We start from the raw sequence: 17,065 nt of genomic DNA on the forward strand, positions 1-17,065 counted from the left end.
CAATATTAATAAAACATCACAAAAATATAATTGCATTCATTCAGAAGATACAAGAGACACACAGACACAAAGGAAAGGGTTTTTGTTAATATTTTTAAGTTTTTCATATGCAGAAAAAAAGAAAGAAAGAAAGAAAGAAAATAATCTGTTTTTTATATATATCAAATGCAAAAAAAACTATTTTTTTATTTATTTTTTTAAGTTTTTAAAGACTTAAAACCAAACAAAGAAAGGAATTGTATTTTTTTGTAGTATATCTGAATCAATTTTTTTATAAAAAATAAATGAGAAAGAAAATAAAAAGAAAGAAAAAGATCTGTTTTTATGATACATGTGGACTTATGTTTAGTTTTTAGTTTTAGTCAAATAAAAGATAGAAAAGAAGCAAGAAAAAAGAAAAAGGGATGTCGTTCTGTACCCTTAGCGATTTTGATGTCCAGAGCTGTGCGTATCAAAGCCATCAAAGTGGAGTTGAAATGCACCGTGTTGTCATCTGCAACAGGTAGGTCCATGCGTAGCAGTCTCTGTGAAGAGCCAATCAGAGGGGATGAGGGCGGGGCTGTGTAAGTTAAACCTCCAATCAGATGTTTTGGTGGGCTATTAAAAGGCTTGGGGAGCTCAGCAGTTTGTAGCCAAAGGATAAATAACTGGCCACACAAATGGCAGGAGATTAAGTTTTTCTCACCATTTGATTGTAGTTTTGACTGTAGTTTCTTTTGATGCAGTGGTTGCGTACAAATATCTACCATTTCTTTTGGTGATACTCATACAACCACACAAAAAGGGATCTGGGGAGACTAAGTTGGCATCTGTGAGAGCAGTTTTCTTAGACTGACAAATAATTGACCAACAATCTGCAGGCTTGTAATGTGTGAATGAACCATTCACACATTTCATAGAACATATACAGTACATACACATCAATTAAGTGACTTAATTGGAGCCCTCACAGTGGAGTAGTATCACATGGGATAAAGTCATTGCTTCATCGTCATCAGTGTTCCTCTGCCTGTGAAAACTTTTCTCAGATCAGGCATAAATATCTCTCACATAAGCATGTATTTTTTTGGGACTGCCACTTGATTTGATATTCTGCATCTAATTCACATTTCTACATTATAAAGTGTTCTCATAGTTTTTTGGAAGTGCTATCAACTGACATTGAATCAGTTAGCAAAGGCTGAGGACACAGATGTCACAAATGTATCACAAAAGGCTACTGCTAAAGAGCTCCCCCTACCTGTCGGAGTTCATACATTTTGGATAAATCAATGAACGAAAGGGCACATAAAAAGTTGTTTTTAGATGCCAGTTTCATGCATTGGATATACCTTCATGGAACTGGAACACACAAGCACACAACATGGCATTAGTGTGAGGAAGTAAGCATGTGTCTGTGAGCCTGTGTATATTCGTGTGCCCATTTCAGACCAGTCCGTCATTCCTTGCAGATGTAGATACCAACAAGCATGAGCCGCGTGCCAGCGGTGGCCATGCAAAAGCACATGCAATGCAGCACGACCCCTAATCGGAGTTCAGCAACGGTACGACCCGCCCTCCCCACCAGTCCCCTACTCCATGCAGCATGCACCCCCCTCCTCCCTCCCCACCCCTCACAGAACAAGAGCAGTGCAGCCGCGCACAGAGAGTATCATTTCATCTTCCATTGACCACTTGTATTTTTGGGTTTGTTTAGCATCTTTATATTTCTTTGGGTGATTTCTCACAGGGTTAATTGCATTGCCTTTTTATTTTGCTTTTTTTCTGATCTCTCGATGCAAAACGGGTGCAGTTTTTTTGAAGGTCAGAAAAGGGGTGGCATTCCCTACGGAGTTAAAGAAGAAAAAATGGCTGTGTTGTACACCGAGAGGTGTAGGACTGGATTAGGGGGCAACAGGTATAGAAGTTAGTTCACTTCAGACTGGAAAGCCATGAGATGTGTACCACATATAAAAATAATGAGAAAGGGGGAGTGGTGTGCTTGGCAATGGATAGAGAGAAAGAGAGAACAAGAAGAATGCTGTTTGTTAGAGATGAGGGGAAACAATAAGAGAGTGAGGAAAGTGAAAGGAAGAGATTGGAGTCAAGGGAGTCTCAGCAAAGCTTTGTGAGGTAATAACTAAATTACATTTCGCAAAATGTCTACCATAAAGGAAGTCTGTTCATTGGATCATAGCGTAGATGCCATTTTCAATTAAATGCAAAATACAGACAGTCTGTCCATTACAACCAATACATGCAATGGGCAAAAACTCCAGAAAGCATTACTTGGAAAAGTTGTGTTTTTTTTTTTTTTTTTTTTTTTTTAGTGTGAACAGCAAAAAACAAAACAAAAAAACAAAAACAAAACAAAAAAAACACTTGAAATCTCATGTTTTCCAATCTCGGTCTAAATGGTCAGATGAGATTTCAAGTCGTATTGTCCTCAAGAATGTGCACATTCTCTGTATTACTTTCAAGTACACATGTCCTCAAATACACTACTGCTCAAAAGATATATATACACAAACATGCATGTATATATTTGAGAAAAATATGTTATGTTTATATATTAAATATATTTATTTATAATATAAATTATATGAATATAAATATAGACATGTAAATACATGTAAATACTTTCAAAATATATTCTGTGTGTGTGTATTTAAAAATACATAATAAATATACACAGAAGAAAGATCTATTATGCAAACAAAAACTTTTATTTTGTATGTGATTAATCATGGTTAATCTTTGACAGCACTAGTTATTTTATATAGTAAGGATGCAAAAGACACAGTAAAGACTGATGTCTATTTTAATAAATAAATTACACACGTATAACTAATGATATTTCTATTTCAAATGGATGCTGTTCTTTTGAACTTTCAATTATAGACTTCTAAAACATGTTTCCACAAAAATATTAAACAGCATAACTGTTTTCAACATTGATACTATTAAGAATGTGTACTGAGCACCAATATTAGACTGATTTATAAAGGATCATGTGACAAATTCAGTTTTGCTATTTTTTTGTTGTTGCAATTTTAGATATATTTAAAAATGATTAATACCGAAAAAAGATAAACCGTACAGTATACTGTATTTTTGATCAAATGCATACATCATTTGTAAGCATTAGAGAAAATCTTATCAATGTCAAACTTTTGAATGGTAGTGTATATGGCATTACCTACAAGTGAATGATGTGGAAACAAACCTCGGTTTTGGACATAGTATAAGCATGAACACCTAAAAATCTCTGTACTGTAAAAAAGACATGATATTTAGTATGAGAAAAAAAGGTTTTGTAATCATTCACCTCAAACTAAACATGCCTACCCTGACTAAGGTCCATAGTCTTAATATGATGAACGTGACATGTAAAATGGCTGGATGTAACTGTCACACAAGGATGCACTCAGATCCTTACAATTAGCATAATTAAGGAGCATGCTGATTAAAAGTGAAGAAATGCAAGATAGATAGGGAGAAGAAGACAGGAAGTGAAAGAGGAAGAGAGCAAGAGAAAGGAATTTTTTGTGCAGGGATGTAAAGATGTAGTTGCTGAAAATGCATACTGGAGGAATGTGGGGAAAAGAAGAGATAGAGCAAGAGAAAGTAAGACAGAAAGAGAGAGGGGAACGGAAACAGGTCAGAACTGCATTGACAGAATCAAACGAAGGACAGGTGGCAAAGCTTTTCTGTGATTATAGTGGATTTGCTGAAAAAAATCAAAAGGACAAAGTGAGTCTAAAGACTGAACCTACGAAAGTGTCACCAGTAAAAATAATAGATCTGTAGACTTTAAGAATCATCCACTGGAGGGAGAGACACAGAGGACCAAAGGCACACGATCCTTCCCAGTCCTTCTGTACACGCACACAGACTGTGTCTATATCCTTCATTTTTGTATTTATAATTAGGCTCTATTTCTGCAATGAACATGGAAAACCTACTGCGGAAATAATACTATATTCCTTGTTTTCTAGTTAAAGTCAACATGAAATTCACTGAATAAAAGCAGGTAAGTGCATTAAGAAACTAAGAAGGGTCTATTCTGATTTCATGTTGATTTGAACAAATATGTAAAGTCATAATCTCTCATAAGAATCGCTAAGAAGTGCAAAATGACATTTAAGATTTCCTGTTATAGTCACAACAAAATCCTTTCCATCTGTATGTGAGTAAGTGAGTATTTGAGTACGGTGCAGAAGGGCTGACAAGGTACCCTCAGTTCCCGCTCTCCAGTGGATGTGTGCGTTCGGATGTATGTGTCAGCTGGCTAACGCTTTCATCGATACCCCACAACGTAAAAAGAAAGATACAGCAGCTCACCAACACCAACACTAACAGAAAAAAACGGACAGCTTTGATTGGCTGTGGCGCACCCACGGAGGGCTGCAGCCGCTAACCTTGTAGGCGACCCGAGCTGGGCACCTCTTCCCCAGGCCTAGCGGAGGACACATGTGCCTGAGCATCTCATACATATCACTGTAACTGATCCTGCCGCTGTAAGGGGAGTGGGGTGGGAGGGGAGGGGTGAGATCCCCAGAAATTAAACGGGGAGAACGGGGGAAAAAATAGGAGGAGGACGAAAAAGAGAATCAATGGCGGGGGGGGGGGGAGGACATCATGGGACAAACCGGAGGATGGTGGGATTTAAACCAAAAAAGGAGGAAGGTGGAGGAAATAAGAACGGCAAGAAAGAAAAACAAAGACACATAGGTTATTGTTTTGGTCTGGGCAAGGGGCGGGGTTTTGAGAGCGGGAGAGCTCTTGGTTGGCTGGAGGTTAAACAGGAGGAGGGGAAGCTGATTTTTAGTCCTAGTAAAAACACTGTTCTATGCGATCGTGGGACGGTCCCATAGAACTGCAGTGGGGCTTCAAACAGGCAAAGAAAAGCTCCGCTGCTTGGTGGTGAACTATGGTAGTCACGTCAATGCAGTCCTCTGATCCCCAACCCTCACTTCGTCCCCAAACAAGAACAATGCACACTCTTACACCCAGTTTGCCAAGGCATGGTTCAACAGCAAGCAGAAAGAAAAAAATAACAAAATGACTGATTCATTTTTTTTTTTTTTTTGATTGGCTGTTTAGAGTGATTCATTCCACAGAGAGATTCATACAGACTTGGCTGTCGATGGCAGTGCACGTCATGCTTCTAAAAAGGTGTCTGCATTGTCCTGCACATTCTCATTTGTCATATCAGAATGCATATAGAGATGGCGAATAAAATAACAAAAATGAATTTCAAGTAAAAGAAGAAAAACTGTGGAGAAGAGTAAAAAATCAACTGAAAAAGAAAACATAAAAAAAGAAAAGCAACATTCATTCCAGTCTTCAATGCGAGCAGGTGCTTAAGTTTTTTGTTTAGTAGGATCCAAACCTTGCAGGCCACCCTATGAGGACATTTCTTGCCTAAGCCCAGCGGGGGGTCGATAACCCGCAATAAACTGTACATATCCTTATAATGAATGCGCCCGCTGCAAGAAGAATACAGGGAGGTTAGAGAGGGGGCACACACAGGAAAAGAGAGAAGAAAGAGTGCCAGAGAGCCAAAGAGGAGTTAGAGAGGAAGAGGGAATAAAAGAGAAACAAGAAGAGGAGCACAAAGAACAAGAGAATAAAAGAACACATATCCATTGACAAATCACAGACCAAACCCAGTGAGGCTGTTCCACTGCCTCAAACCGATAGACAACCAGATCATTCAAAGGGCAGCCCAACCGATTTTAGGCTAACAAACATGTTTAGATAATACAAAAGACTAGAATCTTCCTGCAGTATACCCTTTTCATAAGACTGAGAAGAGGAGTAATTAAAAACCCAGAAATTTTGACATAAAAAATTAGTTAACACTAAAGGTCCTTGCACACTAACGTCCTCGTTTTTTTTTTTCGCATTCGTCATCCTTTCCTATCAAAACGCTTGCTACAGATGCAAAAATGCAGAAAATCGAACCTGATCTGAATTTTTTATGACGGACGAATTTTTCGGAGCGAGTGTGTAAACAAATGCACATTAAATTTAATTTAAAATTACATAAAAGAATAATAAATACATACATAAATAAATTCATACATGCATGCTATGGACATTTGAAATGAATGCTCATGTACCTCTAAAGGAATTTTACCTGCTATATTTCACTTCCACAATCCAGACACGGACCATTGCCTTGGATACATTTAAACATGCATGTGAGGGTTACTGTATCCGAGATTTCACCTATGCATGTGAATGAAATAACTAGATCAAATTTTGAGTAAAAAAAAAAATGGTGAAGCTGTCCCTGAATGATCTTTAGGGCTGTTCTGAATCCTCCCCCCATCATGGTGTGGAGTAAACAAAATCACCGATACGACCGTGCACATGAGAGGCTCTCTCATCTTGGCGAGTCCAATGACTTAATTGAACTGCATACAGCGACAGCTAGGTGGGCTTTATCAGTCAAAATACATGAAGTGTATTTTGTTAATGTTTGTATGCAGTGGCAAGTACAGGAATAAGCTGCGACAGCTTGTCTGTGAAGATGTTTGCCATGCACACCTGAGCCATAAAGATGGGAGAATTAAGTCATTGTGAAGTCAGAATCTGCCATGCACAGGGTCTCATGTTCAGCTCTCTCTTGCTTATGTTCTTTTAAATCACTTCCTCGGTTTCTTGCTGCAGTTTTTATACACACACACACACACACACACACACACACACACACACACACACACACACACATGCAATTTCTTTCCTTCTTTCTGACTCTTTGAATGAAAGCATTTGTTCAAATCAGGATTATGCAAAATTCTGAAATGTAACCTCTTAAGACCCGAGAAAAAAATTTCAGGAAAGAAATAGTTTTTTCTATGTCTTTACATTGTTTAGAGCGTTACAAATCATGTAAAAAAAATTTTTTAATAAATATTTCATTCATAAGTTATGCTATGTCCTCAGTAGAGGACACCGGGACTCAATTTCTTTAAAAAAAATAAAAGACATGAATGAACATGCATAGGCAAAAACAACTGAATTTTTAAATCACCAATACATTTTTAGTTTTCAAGATTTTTTTTTTAACCAAACTTTTTAAACTTTTTTTTTAACCAAAAAAGATGATTCTCAACTTTGTTATAACAGAATGGTTCAATAAACCATTTTTCTATCTGCAAAATGTGTGTAAAATGACCATAAACAGGTTTTCTCATTATATACAATGTATCTATAAACTAAATCTAATTAGCATATTAATGTGTTTTTGGGGCAACATGTAATGAAAAAGAAGTGTAATAATGGGAGTAATAATTGACAAGATTTTCATAATAATATATAATATTTCAAAGAATATTGAAATATAATTTCTTTCCCTATTCATTTGTTATGTCTCCAAAAATGCGTAATAAAAATGCTTTTAGTCCCGGTGTCCTCATATTAGGACACGTATGAAATCAGCATCCTGTTTCGTAACAGAAAGTCATGTTTTGATTTGAAACCCCATAACATTTTCCTGAGATGTTGATTTATGACACACAATTAAAAAATTAGACAGATAATTACAAAATATTATCATATTTTCATAAGTGTGTCACTAAATTAATTTCAGACATTTTTGATGACCAAAGAGATGGAGTGGTCATGGTGAAACATCCAATCATTTGGTATCTCTATAAAAGCCCTGAATGTGCTCTGTATAGGACATCCAGACTTAAAACTGTGGCATGTACAGTCTCAGAGAAATTCACAAAAATATAATGTCCTTATATGAGGCCGCAGGGTCTTATGGTTAAAAATGGGTTCCCTTGGATTTCATGAGTTTTGAATTGAATTAGCCACATTCCACAGAAAGATGAATTGGAATTTAAATTGGCATGACAGGAAGAGGAATGTACTGAACTGTAATTCAAAGAAATTCAACATAAGTAATACATTGTGGGAAATTAAATGTCTTTCCAACCTGGTTGGAGTAAATTTCTTTAATATGTTGAAATATACATTATTATTTAAATTCAAATGTCTATAGACAGCCATCCATCCATCCATCCATCACGCCTATAAACCTTATCTTTGCTTTTAGTTATATGAATTTTGATTCATTTCGGTGCTATTTATAAACATTCAAAGTGTGTGTGTGTGGGGTGGGGGGAGTAGGAGGGATATAAAGACAAACACTGGGCATTTTGAGATTTTGAAATCTACATTCTTGTCAGGGCCTTGTCTTGAGTGACTGTGGACAGTATTATGGGACGTTCTGGGATTGTGTTTTCAGTAACAAAAGATGTCAGAGGCTCTGGGCCAGCAGCTATGGAGAAGAATGATTGGTTTTTGAGTTAGTTTGTGTGCACATATATATCTGTGACATCATGAAGAATCTTTAGAACGTTACAGTGTTTGTTAGCTTGCAGTGGACATGTTTCCTTTTTAAAAACTGTTAGTATTAGGTGATTTAGGTTTTCCATTCTACAATTTAAAGGTAAAAATCAATGTGTGGTTTTGTGTGTTTAAGTGGGAGAAAAAGTGTAAAAGATGTGCGTTTAACTCACCAGGCTGCTGGGTCATACTCTGCCCAAATCCTGACATACTCATCCAAATGATGTGGACCCAGAATGGAGGAGTCCCTGGTCAGGTACTCAAAGTTATCCATGATGACAGCGACAAAGAGATTCAGCATCTAAACACAAATACAAACCCCACAATGCAAGCCCCAAAACATACAGAATTAATTATTTAATGTCTGAAGCAATAAATAAAGAATAGATGCATCTCTGAGTGAAAAAGGTAAGTGTACAAAAAGTGGAATTATGGTTAAGGAAGGCAAAAAAAAACAGGTGGAATCTGTTCTCACCAGGAAAGAACAGAGGAAGATGAAAGAGACAAAGTAGGCATAAGCAAAGTTGCTGCCGCACTCTGACCCCTCGTTCCCAGAGCTTTCATCACACTCCATTCCTCCAAGACAAGCCAGCATGATCTCATGCCATGCCTCGCCTGTGGCACTCCTGTTACCAAAACATACAAATACATGACATTTAAAGGTTTGAAATATACCACATATATATATATATATATATATAGTTTATATATAGTTTTTATATACTAAAATAACACTGGTAAAGACACAAGACCTACCTGAAGAGGAGCATCAGGGCCATGATGAAGGTTCTGAAGTTATTGTGTTCATTGATCGCACTACCTTCCTCTGCATCCAGCCGCAAGTTCCCAAACAACTACAGAATCAGAGAGAAAATATAAAAATACTGCACACATCACTGATCTCACAGATGAGATCTCTCAGCAACCTTATGCCACTTCTGAACCTGTTGAAAGATGCTTATTTAGGATAATTTAGTCTTTATTTCGATTTTCAAAAACTCACAGTGATGTTAAAGCTCATTTCAAACAGAACAGCTTTTACCTGCATGCCAATGATGGCATAGATGAAGAACAGAATTGCAATGAGCAGGCACACATACGGCAGAGCCTGTAAATGGTAGATAGAGAGACAATGAAAGGAGAAAGAAATTAGACCGAATTTTGAAGTTTGGTCTGAAAGTCCAATGCGTATGTGTTTTTACAGATGTGCACACTGTAAAATAGGTTGAGTGCATTGTCACTTTGCTTGTATAAAAGTTACAGTCAAATAAAAAAACACATATCTACATCTACAGGTATTGCAATATTGCATGAAATTATGTACTGCAATGATCCCATTATTGTTTATTTTTGGACAATGTATTTTTTAAAATGTTCAAATAAGCTCAATTTAAAGAATGCTCAGATGCCAAATAACTAATTCCGGTATCCAAACTGTTTTCAATGGACATTTCATGGACATTTACTCTTTAACTTTCTTAGGCAGGACAGTTGTCTATACATTTTCATTACATGTAGAAAATATGCAAAGAAATATTTCTCAAGGAGAAAAATTGCTTCTTTTTAACTCTAAGGTGGGACTTTAGAGTGCTTGAAATTTTAGTGCAAAGATTTTGGTGCAAAAAAGTTTTGCATTTATCTTAAGTGTTGTCCCTCGGACTTGAATTTGGCATGTGAATTGGTGTGGATGTGTGATTGTAGGCATTAAAGTACGACTTTTTGTACCTTAAACGATTGAACGAAGGTCCAAAGCAGAATGCGAATGGTCTCACCCTGCCTCAAGAGTTTAATGAGACGTGCTGCTCGGAAGAGTCTCAGAAAACTCAGGTTTATGAAGTTATCCTGGGGAGATTAGATTGAGACATATGTAGAAACAGAGACAGAGGAGAATGTTCCAGAAGAAAAGGGAGAAAAGAGTGCAAAAGACACAGCATGTGAAAGAGATAGTGATTGTACGAAAGAGAAAAAAAAATCACAATCAGTTTACTTAATGATGATCAATCTAATTTTATTTTTTCAAATAAAAGAATAAAATAATAATTTTGAGAGAAAGTGGGTTAAAGTAATAAATAAAACCATAAAAAGATTTTCTTTCTAAATGTATATAAATATACATAATGTACAAAATAAGCTTAAATGGAATTGACACTAAAAATGAAATAAAACAATTGTAACAAAGGACCAAATTAATTTAGGAGGGGCTTAAGAAAAACAATCAATAAATTGTAACAGTCATCATCCAATCATATATTAAAGCATAAACTTTTTTTTAAATCAAATGCACTGATCTGTTGAGACAGGCAAGGCACAGTATGAAAGCAGCCTGATGCACTTTTATATTTTAGCAAATACAGGCATACGGAGTAGAATACCAACAACATTAGCCAATAAGGATTGGCTGTGTTGGTCATGTAATTCTCAATGGTCCAGTCCACACACAGTTCATGCCAACTGTCTTTTTTTGTTTGTTTGTTTCTCAAAATTTCAGTGTTGCATTTTAAACACAACTGACACAATCGCTTGAAAAATTGAGTTCAGACATGGTACAATAAATAATAAATCATCTCAACTGTGTGGACAGGTTATTGAGGATCACTCCCCCATTCCAGCATACACAAATTTCTATGCGTGAGATGCAGCGCCCTCTTCAATACAGAGGAGGAGCTACAGTAGTGCAGAACAAGCAGATAAGACGAGAAAAGAAAATGTAATGAAAGAATAAGAGTCCTCATGCAGCTTTTGCTAAAGTGCATGGCATTCAGCGATGGCATGACAACCTCTGTGACTTCCTGTGAAAGTGTAAAGGCATTTTTATAAGTAAAAACAAAAACAGTGCTCTCATTGGTCAGTGGGTAACCAGGCGGATTAGAACTACAGGTCAATAAGAGCAAGAGTCAGCTATTGAAATTTGTCTGAATCTCTTGTGAATACATTCAGGGAAATATGTTAATTTTGTTAAAGTTACTTTAATTTACTACACATTGGCCCTTGTATTTATAAATAAGTGTGTTTGTATTAGGGTGGGCGGTATGACCAAATGCTTACATGAGTAATTTTAGATCATTGTAAAAGTCTACATGACAATGCAGTTGTGTTTCTGGAAATTTGATGATAAATGGTTAATAAATAATCCTGTAGTAAGTTTTATTCTGAATTTCGAAGCTCTTTCTAATATCCACAGATCAGCTTTTCCTTATTTTGACCCGCAAAATGATAGCTGTGTGGATAAAACTACCATGGTATAAATAGTAAACTGACACTTTTGTTTAAACCATGATACCAGCCAGTCCTAGTGTTTTTAAATTACTAATAGAATATTATGAGTGTTCACATGAGCAGCTGTCCAATTGTCAAGCATCTTTGGGGTAATGGGTTATCATACTGGAAGCACATGCTTTGAGGAAAGTGGGGAGGGAATAGAGAAGCATTTTGGGTAATGGATGCATTAGAAGCCGAGAGAAAATTACAAACCAACCGGATTCTATGTGTTGTTGCAGTAGATGGAGGCATACGTGTACAGTGAGTGTTTGAGGGGATTGGATGGGTACACATGAGATGATAGATATGAGAGTTTCATAGTGCATTTTTGTTTTGTTTTGGATTGGATGGGTTTATCGCCAACAAATCAGAGGAACAAAGAAAGCATGTAAAAAGATAAAACAGGAATAAGTTGTTATGGATACAGTTAACAGGCTTATTAATCTAACACAGATACGGTGGGTATTGATTCACTATGCAGGCTGTTCCAGTGGCCTGAAAAGCATTTTTTTAAATTATGTTACAAATGCTAACTACCTTAGGGACAATGGCTGCATCCAAAAACCTAGCAGCTGCCTCACTGCCTTATCAGGCAAGGACTTTGCAGTCAGTGTTTTTGCACTAAGGCATGAAACTGATTTTGGACAGGCTTCTGAGGCAGCGTAATATATATATATATATATAAGGTAAAAATTTTTTTTACAAATATAATAATAATAATAAAGAAATAAATGCTGACATGGCAAATAATCTAAATACCTCAATTCTTTAGTTTTAGTTTTAATAAACAATTATTAACCAAGTTAAATAACTTTGTCTAAAATTGCTAAAAGTAAATTAAAAAGGAGTAAATAGAAATATAAAATTAGTAACAAATAAAAAATTCAAATGATAAAGAAAGTTAATTCAAAATATTAATATATACGATAATATATAAATATTACTAAACCAGCACTGATTATATGATTTATATTGAAAGTTATATGGACAAATTTATATAAAAGTTATATACCAATTCACATAATATAATGTGTGACCACTGGGAGAGCCCCAAAATTTAAGTGTAACACATCAAAGTACAGTGTCTCTGTCTCATTTTTACAGACAGAGCACCCTAGGCACAGATGAGACACAACACCAGCACAAATACACACTCAAACACTGACATTTACACACAAAAACCAGTACAAATACACACAACACTTAGAATGGCAATAGAATGAACACATGATGTGGAGGATTGAACAGGTAAATATTCAAATAGACAAAAGTTTTTATTTTTTTCTGCCAAGTCATTTTTACCACATAATTTTGGAATTTTTGCAATTAAATCTTGCTTATTAAACACAATATGAAGAATTCTGCAATAGGATGATATTTTAAACACATACATTAAGTACTTAAATATTTATGTGCATGAGAATGAAACTTTTTACTGTCCCTCTAAAAAGGGAAGTGATTGCAAGAGATGCATTTACCGGTATTAAAATGCGTATTTATTTACATTAAGTTCTTATATTCACATCTGGCCATTAAGTTCCAACATGAATCAAGATGCAATCTGCATTTGCTTTTGAAACTTGTCTAAAAGTGCACTTACCCATAGCTCTGTCACCAAAATATCAGTGATGCTGCCGATAACAGAAACAAAATCAAAAATATTCCAAGCGTCTCTGATATAATTCTGCAGAGAAACAAAAGGAGACAGACAGACAAGTCCATTAGAAAGCAGTTTTTTTTCCTACACATTTTTCTAAACGGGTTAAAAGAAGAAAACATATAAAAAATCTCAGGTCTAAATAAGTAACAGGACATAATATTAATTAATAATGGGTGATACCTTTAGGTGCAATGAGTAATGCTAGGAAGAGCTGGATGTTTGAATGCGATTAGAGAGACTTACTCGGGGACCAAAGGCAATGATTTTCAGAACACATTCCATGAAGAAGAGTGTGGTGAACACAATATTCAGGTTCTTCAGGACTGCATCATACGTCAAAGGGGCCCCATGATACTGGAAACGCACAGAGAAAATTCAGACGCTAACGGAAGGACATTACTGATGCTAAGGGAGGAAGAAGAAGCTTGTACCTTCATCATAAGGACGATGGTGTTGAGCGCAATGAGAGCCATGATACTGTACTCAAACGGAGGTGACACTACAAATTGCCACATTCGGTACTGAAAGCTTTGCTTGTTCTGAGGCATGTGGCGCGTTAGAGGTTTGGCATTTATAGCAAAATCAATACAGGCTCTCTAGAAGACACAGAACAGCAGAAAACAGTGAAAGAAGCATCTGATGTATCACATTGCATGTTTGTTGCTGTGGAGAGAAAAGTGAATAGTAAAACTGTGGACTTCCTGTCTAGAATGTGTCTAAATATAAAAAAAAAATATGAGAGCACAAATGTGTCCAGCTGAATCACAGCTGCTTTTGACCCAGAAACACATTTATGGTTTATGCATATGAATTTGAAAAGTCTCAGTTTTCTTATGATATAATTATTGTTTCTTCTTCAAAATATTGTTGAGATATCTATCAATCTATCTCAGAGATATAAACGCTAAAAAGGAGCAGATTACTAAAAATCGAAATATATTCTTCAATAATAGTAATATTTATAAATAAAATAATTGCAGTCTGCTATTTTTTTTGTTTTATGGCCCAGAAAGGTTGTAAGAACATCATTATTATAGTCAATGTGACATCAGCGGTTCAACTATAATGTTATGAAGCTACAAGAATACTTTTTGCATGCGAAGAAAACAAAAATAACCACTTTATTCAACAATTTCTTCTCTTTAATGTCTTCGACACAGTCTTCTCGTAACTTCATAAAATTATGGTTGAATCACTGATGTCACATGGACTATTATATTGATGTCCTTACTACCTTTCTGGGCCTTAAATGGGGTAGTTGCGCTGCTGTCTATGCAGGGTCAGAAAGCTCTTGGATTTCATCAGAAATATTCACATTTGTGTTTCAAAGATAGACAAAGGTCTTACGGGTTTGGAACAACATGAGTAATTAATGACAGAAGTTTAATTTTTGGGTGAACTATCCTTTTAATTACATGAAACTATTTCTTACTCAACTACTTTTAGCAATTAATAAAACTAAACTCTTGCGATGCACTATGGGATTGAATGATTAATAAGATGTTGCATTAAATTTTGGTCTAAATTAGGCATGTTTTCTGGTTTACTCAAGTTAATAAATTTGCAAGTACCTCGTTCTTTTCGAGGCTGTAGTCCTCCATCATCTTGTCTCCTTGCTCTTGGAAAGTGATGATGATGAGAGCTACAAAGATATTTACGAAGAAGAAGGGGAAGACAACGAAGTACACCACGTAAAAGATGGACATTTCCATCCGGTACCCCGGGCTCGGGCCCTGGTCCTCATAAGTGGAGTCCACCGAGTGCTTCAACACCCTCAAAGAGAAGCGACAAAAAGAGGTGATGACATAAAAGGAGAGATAATAAGCCACTAGAGATCTGTGAGCATGTCAACTCACTGTGGCCATCCCTCTCCGGTGGACACAGTAAAGAGAGTAAGCAGGGCCCAAAGCACGTTGTCGTAGTGGAAATCGTACTTCTTCCACTCCCGCTTCTGTGATTTCACCTCGTTATCGCGCTCATACACCAAATATTCACCCCTGAAACAAAAATGCATATTAACAATTCAGCAATCAGGTTTTTTTCTTAAGGATGGGCGAGTATAGATGTATAATTGTGGACCGTGTTGCCACATTCATGGCAATTTTGGAAAACTTTCCAACAAAATTTCAATTTTTGACATTTGACTGCCAGTGTAAACTAAAATAAATCACAAATCTTTCATTGCAAGTCATTTCCACTTACCTGCAGTCACGGGCAAACTCTTTGGATTCGTCAGTGCAGTAGAAGAATCGTCCCTTAAAAAGCTGCACGGCCACCACAGCGAAGATGAACATGAACAGCATGTAGACAATGAGGATGTTCAACACGTTCTTCAGAGAGTTCACTACACAGTCAAACACCGCCTGGGAGAAAGACACATAAGTATTGCATGCTAACTTGGCTAACAAAACTAGATGGTGCAATAACATGTAACATAGCTGTGTGTGTGACTTTGACAGTACTTTTAGTTTGGGAAGACGTTTGATGGTCTTGAGTGGACGTAGCACCCTTAAGACCCTCAGAGACTTGATGACACTGATGTCTTTCCCCTTACTGCTCCCCCTGGAAGATTGGAAGCAAACAACAGGACATCAACATGCTGCATGGTGAGATATAAAGAGAGATAAGGACTTCTTGAATGACCTTCTTCAACACATTTCACTTCTAGACCATTCCTTGGGCTTCCACTTGCTCTTATTGTAGAAGACAGTTTCAATATCACCATGCAACAGTTAATACCACAGTATCTATCATGTATTAGACTTATTTTTGTGAAATGTTTATCATCAAAAATCTTTTTTTCTTCAAGCAAGTCTTCAGATTCACAACCATTGTAGTGTTTCGGTCACCTGTTACCTTGTGTGTGCATTCCAAAAGCATAACACATTCATGTAAGCAATAAAACTGTCAGGCATTTTCTGGTGCAATGCCCAGCCAAACCTCTTTCTTTCTTTTTTTAGGTTTTTAGCTGTGTTAGAGCAGACAGGGGAATGGAGGTCTGGGATATGGAGGCTGTTTGTGTTAATCGTAGGTAACATGACAAGACTTAGGGTTCACTGAGATGCAGAAGGCTAGCGGACTTGCGTCCAACTGTATCTTGTCCCTAGAAGAACTTGAGGAAGCTCAAACCAGGAGACAAAGACAAGTTACAAGGACATTTCATTGCATTCAAGAAAAGAACTGTTGATAAACCTCCTGCCTAATCATTTTTACAAGATATTCAAGAAATGCTGGCCATTTTGAAGGATTTCAAACTGGCCATTTTGAAGAACTTAATGTTTAGCATCACATTGGCCAAAATCTGTCTACACTGGATGCATCAAGTTGCTTACTCCAAAATATTTACTAACATGGACCAAAGGAGTGTAAGCTCAAGACTATATATATATATATATATATATATATATATATATATATATATATATATATATATAAATAATGTGTTTATAATGAGACTATTTAAATACAGAACTAAGAACATTAACAGTAAAAATGTAAATAGAGGTATTTTACTTTAGACAGATGGCTGGGGCAGTAAAAAAATAAAAGTGTCCATCAATTAAACCCACAACTGGTATTTCTAGAGTATAGTGTAATGTTAGTCACATCTCACGCCTTATGCGCCCAGTGTAGACAGTGTTAGCCGTCAAGGACGAATCCTTATTGACCCCAGGATCAGTCTTGTGAATGTGGCAGAGGTATTTTTTAAGTATTTACACAGGTCCCAAACACAAACAGAGAACTCTTCAATCAAGCGGCCAAGACAGCTGTCTTTAACTATGAACTTCCAGGCAAGTCCCA

The 17,065-nt window shown here is 36.4% G+C and overlaps 1 protein-coding gene across 22 annotated transcripts in view; it reads right to left on the reverse strand.

The window, feature by feature from the left end:
• LOC109063449 (voltage-dependent P/Q-type calcium channel subunit alpha-1A-like) overlaps positions 1 to 17,065 on the reverse strand; it is a 50,086-nt gene that overhangs the window by 16,532 nt on the left and 16,489 nt on the right. For 12 of the 22 annotated variants that reach the window (XM_042733957.1, XM_042733956.1, XM_042733944.1 and 9 more), the window contains 15 exons: positions 15,727 to 15,826; positions 15,467 to 15,627; positions 15,121 to 15,261; positions 14,836 to 15,037; positions 13,696 to 13,860; positions 13,508 to 13,618; positions 13,205 to 13,288; positions 11,822 to 11,827; positions 10,072 to 10,188; positions 9,389 to 9,454; positions 9,103 to 9,200; positions 8,822 to 8,972; positions 8,520 to 8,647; positions 5,375 to 5,471; positions 419 to 524 (listed from right to left, as the gene is read on the reverse strand). In XM_042733957.1, the coding sequence (XP_042589891.1) occupies positions 419 to 524; positions 5,375 to 5,471; positions 8,520 to 8,647; positions 8,822 to 8,972; positions 9,103 to 9,200; positions 9,389 to 9,454; positions 10,072 to 10,188; positions 11,822 to 11,827; positions 13,205 to 13,288; positions 13,508 to 13,618; positions 13,696 to 13,860; positions 14,836 to 15,037; positions 15,121 to 15,261; positions 15,467 to 15,627; positions 15,727 to 15,826 (1,733 nt within the window). Of the gene's footprint in view, positions 1 to 418; positions 525 to 4,400; positions 4,498 to 5,374; positions 5,472 to 8,519; positions 8,648 to 8,821; positions 8,973 to 9,102; positions 9,201 to 9,388; positions 9,455 to 10,071; positions 10,189 to 11,821; positions 11,828 to 13,204; positions 13,289 to 13,507; positions 13,619 to 13,695; positions 13,861 to 14,835; positions 15,038 to 15,120; positions 15,262 to 15,466; positions 15,628 to 15,726; positions 15,827 to 17,065 lie in introns of all 22 variants that reach the window. The other 10 variants (XM_042733958.1, XM_042733950.1, XM_042733953.1 and 7 more) reach the window with 3 other exon arrangements.

Source organism: Cyprinus carpio, chromosome B11 (assembly GCF_018340385.1).
Source record: "Cyprinus carpio isolate SPL01 chromosome B11, ASM1834038v1, whole genome shotgun sequence".
Lineage (NCBI taxonomy): Eukaryota > Metazoa > Chordata > Actinopteri > Cypriniformes > Cyprinidae > Cyprinus > Cyprinus carpio.